Below are 7,543 nucleotides of genomic sequence, written 5' to 3' on the forward strand. Positions count from 1 at the left end.
TATAGAGTAAGCTTGGTACCAGGTGATGTGCCCGTATAGAGTAAGCTTGGTACCAGGTGATGTGCCCGTATAGAGTAAGTTTGGTACCAGGTGATGTGCCCGTATAGAGTAAGCTTGGTACCAGGTGATGTGCACATATAGAGTAAGCTTGGTACCAGGTGATGTGCCCATGTAGAGTAAGTTTGGTAGTGTTCTCTCTGCTTCTGCTTTCTGGAAGAGATGATAGAGAATTATGACATTTATTCTTTATTTTTAAGTCTTTTTTAATTTATCATTTTATTGGGGGCTCATAACAATCCATGCATTAATTGTATCAAGCACACTTGTACATGTTGCCATCATCATTTTCAAAACATTTTCTTTCTACTTGAGCCCTTAGTATGAGCTCCTCTTTTTTCCCTCCCTTCCCCACTTTCCCACCCTTTTGAACCCTTGATCAATTGTATATTGTTCTTGTTATTTTCATATCTTACATTGTCCACTGCTTCCCTTCACCCACATTTCTGTTATTCATGCCCCTCATGGGGAGTGGGGTTCAACCTCCATCATTGTGATCAGTTCCCCTTTCTCTCCCTCCCCACAGTCCTCCCCTACCCTCATGGTCTCACGTATTCTTGAAATGTTTGTTAGGATTTACCAGGGAACCCTCTGGCTCTGGTACTTCTTTCTGTTGGGCAAGTTATTCTTACAACTAAAGTTTCTATAGTACAGACCTCTTCCAATGATCTATTCTTCCTGGTGTGAGTTTTGGTGGATTGTGTCTTTCAAGAAATTAGTGTGTTTCACCTATATAAGTTGTTCACTTTATGTCCATACAGTTGCTCATAATACTTAAAAACAAAAAAACCCTCACTGCCATTGAGTCTATCCCAATTCATAGTGACCCTATAGGACACAGTAGAAACTGCGTCTGCGGGTTTCCAAGACTAGCCCTTTACAGGGGTAGAAAGCCTCCCCTTTCTCCCACTTGGTGGCTTTAAACTGCTGACCTTGTGGTTAGTAGCCCAGCACAAAACCACTACGCCACCAGGGAGCCTTTTGGTCATAATAGGGTGGTTTTTTATGTTCATTACAGTTCTATGCAGTTTCATCACATGCATTTGTCACTACAATCAAGATACAGAACAGATTCATTGCCACAAGGCATTCCCCGTGCTGCCTTTTTATAAGTACATACACCTCCCTACATCCCTACTAACTACATCTACCTCCCTACTAAGTATATCTACCTCCCTACTAACTACACCCACCTCCCTACCTCCCTACTAACTACACCCACCTCCCTACCTCCCTACTAACTACACCCACCTCCCTACCTCCCTACTAACTATACCCACCTCCCTACCTCCCTACTAACTACACCCACCTCCCTACCTCCCTAATAACTACATCTACCTCCCAAACTCCCTACTAACTACATCTACCTCCCTCCTAACCTCTCCCCCCTGCCCTAGATCTCTAACCCCTGGTATCTACTCATCAGTTACAGAACTGAATTCATGTAGTACATAAGATTTTATTTATTCAAAATAACAAAAACTTTTTATTATGATTTAGGTGAAAGTTGGTAGAGCATATCATCAATTTCACATTCAACATTTGATAGAAATTTCATTTCAGCCCATGTTTTAGAATTAGCTCTTTCCAGAGTAATTCCCTTGTGACCCCACCCTAATTATGCCTATCAACAGCTTGTTCTTTTTCATGGCTGAGTACTATTTCATTGTATGAACATCCTACAGCTATTCACCCATTGAGGTCATTTGTGTGGCTTTCAGTTTTGGACATACCCAATAAAGCTTCTATAAACATACATGTTCAAATGTTTCTGTGTCAAAATCTGTTTTCATTTGTCTTGGCTACATGCCCAACAGTGAGGTTCCTGAGTCATACATATTCTAACTACATGTTTAGTTTTATTTTATATCTAAGAGCCTTTACTTGGAAATAACTATGCAAAAATAGCCTCTTATTTGTATATCAATTAATTAGTGGACTTATCTATAAGACCTTTATCAAACAAAGTGTATATGTGACAGGACATGTAGAAGCCTCACTTGTCTGATTCATAGGGCCCGACGTGTTATAGAGATTATAGTCATAGGCCCCATGAGTCCCTGGAGCCCCTCTAGTTTTAAGACCAGGGTCCATTTAGAGGTCATGTTGTATGAGGTTTAGATTGAGATCCAGTTTCTTTTTTCTATGAAGAGCTGGTGCCCAGCATTATCTGTTGAGACGACTGTCTCTTCTTTTCCCTCCTCCTCAGTGTTTGACACCAAGCCCAAACCGAACCCACTGCTGTTGGGTTGCTTTTGGTGCATATAGCAACCTTGTTGTTGTTGTTAGGTGCCAGCAAGTTGGTTCTGGCCCATGGCAACCTGGTGCCCAACAGAATGGAGCACTGATGGGTCCTCACCAGTGCTCCTATGCTTGAGCCCATTTTTGCAGCCCCTGTGTCAATCCATCTCAGCAAGGGCCTGCCTCTTTTTTGCTGCCCTTCCACTTTACCAAACACGATGTCCTTCTCTAGGGTCTGGGCTCTCCTGACAGGTCCAGAGTATGTAGGGAAAACTCTTGCATTTTTTGTCTCCAAGGAGCACTCTGGCCGTACTTCTTCCAAGATAGATTTGTTTGTCCTTTTCGCAGTAGATGGTACTTATGATATTCTTCTCCACCACCCCAATTCAAATGCACGGATTCGTCTTTGGTCTTTCTTAGTCAACGTCCAGTAAGACCTTCAAAATTGAATAAGGAAGAAACCCTATAGGACTGTATGTGAAGCAAAATTGATTTTAAAGAATGTTTTAACAAAAGAATCGAATGTAGAGTACATATATAGATATATTTAATTACTATGAAAATCATGATGCAAAACAATTCCACCATCTCAAAAAACTCTTTTTCATTGAGCCATTTTGTCATTACAACCTCAGAAAGACAAAATGACTGAGGCAGAAAACCTATTGGTGGTGGCCAGGAGTGAACGGTGGAGGGCGGGGTGTAAGGACCGAAAAGTAGTACGAAAGAGTCTTTGAGGTGCTGGAATTATTTTGTATCCAAAATGAATTGTGAGGCTTGGGTCCTCTTCCACTTCTAGCCTGTGTTCACATCAAGGAAATATTGATCTTCCTGTTTCAAAGTGAGGCAATTTTCTACCTGGCCCTGAAAGACAGGGAGTAGGCAGGAGCCACTTGGGGCTGTGACATCAGGGCGAAAATCTGGTCCAAGCAGCAATTAGTAACAGGCCCCAACAGCTGGAGTTAACCTTCTGTCCAATAAAGAGCCCACAGACGGAATACCAGAATATCAATCCAATTAAGTGTGGCCTTGATATTGTGCCAAACATTCCTATCCTTTGGTCTCTGGCGGCAACTGTAGGCTTTTCATTTACAGCAGTTGTTGCAGAATTAATTCTTACCTTCAGACTGAAAACTTGAAACTCAGGGTAGGAATAAGAGCCCGCTTTAGTAGTCGATGTTAGCCTTAAGAAAGCGGCTTATATGATTAAAAACAGGAACTTCAGCCATCAATTGCATTTTGGTACTAAACCAGTACGTTGCTCTAAAATGATCACAGACACATTTTCTATTAATTTTACTAGCAACTGTGTAAAAAGAAGCTCACTGCCATCAGTCAGTTTTAACTCATAATGACTTATAGGACAGAAGAACTGCCCCCCATGGATTTCTGAGGCTGTAAATCTTGATGGGAGCACAAAGCCTCCTCCCACAGAGTGATTGGTGCTTTTGAACTGCTGACCACAAGTGGCCAGCAGCCAGCTCATAACCCACTGTGCCACCAGGGCTTTATTGTTGTAAGTAGCTATTATTACCTATAACAACTATAGGTAATTAAAAAAAAATCTTCAGTGATAGATGCATAGGTTTCTTGTTCTTATCATGCAGATAATAATTTGGACATTCTGTTTTTTTTCTTTTGGGAATTGTCTTTTGATGGGAATGCGTGGAACTTCAGACAGTGTACCTGTCATAGAGAATATATATTTTTAAAGACTAGGCAGTAGAAAAAGGAGTTGAAATAACTAGGAAAGGGGGCGTAGAGAAGCTGGCAGGTGTAAATAAAGCTATTGGGCACTTTGTAGCCTTTTGATCTTTGAGGCTTGTCATCTAGTTTAATCTTATTTTTTTTCCTTCACAAAATAGGGCACCAAGATTCTGTGTTACTCACTCCGACTCCACAAAACACACCAGTGCTGAACTGAAGCTCTGGCACCTCCGCCAGGAGAAACCCAGGAAGGACATTGACCCTTTCCCACAGATGGCCACCCTCCTGCCACTCCGACCCAAATCCTGCATTCCACAGGTGTTCGAGGTCCAGGTAAGGAGGCTGTGGATGCACTGACCCCTTTCTGAAATGGATAGTAGTGATCCTAGTTATTGAAGGGAGTTTCACCCTAAAGCTCTTTTAGAGTCATTGCTGCACTTGCTGCAACAGTTAGGCACTAAGAAAACCAAGTGCAGAACCATCATTTTTCACAGGCTGAGTTATGTACACCGATGGATGTGGAAGAACAAGTTCTTGATCTTTCCATTGTCTAGTATTGCTGTCCCAGGACTCCTCCAAGCAGATGGCTGTAACAAAGAGATAAGAAGTCTAACTTCTAATCAATGATTTATGTACGGGATTTCTAATCTCAAATGTTTTATCTTGGGAACAAGAAATATGAGATGACGTTTCAGTTGTTTTCATTTGCATCTCTCTGTTGGCACCATTAAAGAGCCCTGGTGGTGCAGTGGTTTATGTTTCGGACTGCTAACTGCAAGGTCAGTTAACAGTTTGAACCCACCAGCTGCTCTGAGGGATAAAAATGAAGTTACTGCTTCTGTAAAGATTTACAGTCTCAAAAACTCTGCGTAGCGTAGTGCCGAGTCAAAATCCACCGACAACGGTGGGCAAGTCACAACGGCAGAATTATCTTTAACATAGAAGCAATATTAACATAGAGGCAATATATATCTTTAACATAGAGGCCTGGCACTCCTTCTTGTGTAAGTGGAAAATCGAGCCCTCAAATTCAGATGGAATTGCAAGGGGTCCAGAATAGCAAAAGCAATATTGAGAATGGACAACTAAATTGAAGGACACACAACTTGCTGATTTCAAAGTTGTCTACAAAGCTATATTCATAAAATATTGTGGTACTGGCATAAAGACATATATTTAGTCCATCGAAATAGAATTGATCATGAAAAACCCGTACGTTTACGGTAAATTGCATTTTGATAAGAATGCCTTATTTAAAATATATGAATACAGGTAGTCCCTACTTTTACAACAGGGTTCCTTTCTGATGATCCTATTAGAAGTTGGTTCTGATGTCATTGAAGTTCACCCCTTAAAATTTAGTTCTGATGTAATCCGAGTACACCCCTTCAATTTTTTTTCATTGTTGTTATTTTCCGGAATAGAAAGCCTGTTCTTTCTCCTACGGAGACACTGGTGGTTTTGAACTGCTGACCTTGCAGTTAGCAGCCCAATGTGTAACCCCTACACCACCAGGGCTCCTACACTCTGTAGTATACATGACTAAATATAAGATGTACCCAAAAGAACAAAACCAAAACCAGAACTGACAGTTGTAGGTGCAGTTTGTCATAATTCAAGTATGTTGTACATCAGAGGGTTGTTTGGCCCCTTGTGGATGTAAGGTTTTATTGTTTCTTCCAGATTCTACAACATCACAAATATACTTATCGCTCTCCTGCAACATATATAATCTAAAAAATTGTATGTATTTTTCAAATGAGAAAAAGAATAAAGCTTACTGTAAATTTAGAAACGAGAGAGAGACAAATCATTTATTCTCACACTTCTAGACAAGGATTAATTTCATTTATCCATTGATTTTAGATTCTTTGTGAATTTTTAGTTTCAGGGCACCTGTACTTTTATGTACTAATTATTTCTTTTTATATCTCCATCAGCATTTTTTCATGGGTGCAAGAGTTTTCAGCCATTAATAATATTAGATAATGTCATATTTATGTATATAACATATTGAGATACCTCTGTTATCTGATAATCGTTTCTTTCTCCACCATTTAGACATTTAGATGTTTATACTTTTCGATTAATGCAGCTTCTCATATTCTGAATTGAAATGATTTTTTTCTTATAAATAACCTTGATAAGTGAAGACAAGAACCATGAAAATAAAATGCCCAAATAGGAAGTGCTTTTAAGATAGCCATCCCTTCTTAGGGATCAAAGAAGTTTTACTTTATTTCTCCATTCTTTCTGCCTTGCCAACCCATGCGCATAGTCAACCCAAAGTCTAGTCGGTTGTAGCAAAAGAAACGTTTTTGCCTGGTGTTTCCTCCAGGACAAGCCTTCCTCAGCAGTGATGGAAGCACCGACACATCAGCTTTTGACCCTGTCTCCTCCTAGTCTAGAGAGCTGTGGTTTCTGGTTTGGGCTGCATACATGGAATTTAAGTCAGGAGAAAAATTATTCTAGTGAGAAGATGGTTGGTGGTAGATTAGGGGTCAGCAGTGATCTTGTGAAACAAATTTAGGTATACCTGCAGAATTATGCTTTATTTTCTATCATCACCACCTCCCCAATTTTTGTTCATTGTCTCACCACTTTTTAGAAAGAAGAATTCAGTGTGTTCCAAGCACCGAAACCTCCCAAGAAATCATCTAGAGTAAAAACAGCAATTCAAAAGCTTTATAAGAGTGAGCCTTTCTTCTCAGTTTCTTCTAAGGAGGATGTGCTTGAGAAAGGGTAGGTGCAGTCTCGTATGTACCAAGGGGTGTTCCCCAGTGGTAAGCTTTTGAAAAACTGAAAAAAATTAAATTGAAATGGAAAACGAATCAACTGATTACATAAAGATGTAAGTTCTTATACTTCATTAGATTTTTATTTGTAATAGAGGCTTATATTTCCCATGCATGCATTCCGTCAGAACTCCAGCTCAGTCACTCTAAAGACCTGGCACCTCTGATCTCAGCCGCAAAGACGACCATCTTTGAGCTCTGCGATCCAGAGACTTCTCTAGGAAGGGTCCCTCCTATTTGGCTCTCTTCAATGTTTCTCACACTTGAGAACACAGAAGAGTCTCAAGAATACCTGGACTGTTGTCTAAATATTGTGTATTATGTTACTCCTGTAGATTTGCTTCCGTATTTACCCATTCATTATTCTTTCTTTCAATTGCTATTATTTTCTTTTGACCTGACGAATATTCTTTACTATTAATTTTGGTGTGGGTCTGCTTGTGCATAATTCTTTGTTTAATAGTTTATTACTTTGGAGTCATTCTTTTTTTTTAAATTAAGATAAAATCCACATCAGATTCACCATGTTAACTACTTTAAAGCATACAAATAATTACTTTGAAATATATTCACAAAATTGTGTAACCTTCTCTATTAGCTAATTCTAGATTTTCATCCCTCCAAAAAAGAAACTTCATACCCATTAACAATCATTCTCTCCTGGCAACCACTGATCTGCTTTCTATCCTTATGAATTTGTGTATTCTGATCATCTCATGAACATAATTTCTTTTTTCTTTTTT

The 7,543-nt window shown here is 39.6% G+C and overlaps 1 protein-coding gene across 1 annotated transcript in view; it reads left to right on the top strand.

Moving 5' to 3' along the window:
• LOC101644195 (regulator of G protein signaling 22) overlaps nt 1–7,543 on the top strand; it is a 101,463-nt gene that overhangs the window by 10,003 nt on the left and 83,917 nt on the right. Inside the window, exons 3-4 of the mRNA XM_013006869.2 lie at nt 4,164–4,338; nt 6,614–6,747. Coding sequence (XP_012862323.2) covers nt 4,164–4,338; nt 6,614–6,747 — 309 coding nt within the window. The remainder of the gene's footprint in view (nt 1–4,163; nt 4,339–6,613; nt 6,748–7,543) is intronic.

This window comes from Echinops telfairi, unplaced genomic scaffold, assembly GCF_000313985.2.
Source record: "Echinops telfairi isolate 266 unplaced genomic scaffold, ASM31398v2 ScPeMD7_1;HRSCAF=3_0, whole genome shotgun sequence".
NCBI lineage: Eukaryota > Metazoa > Chordata > Mammalia > Afrosoricida > Tenrecidae > Echinops > Echinops telfairi.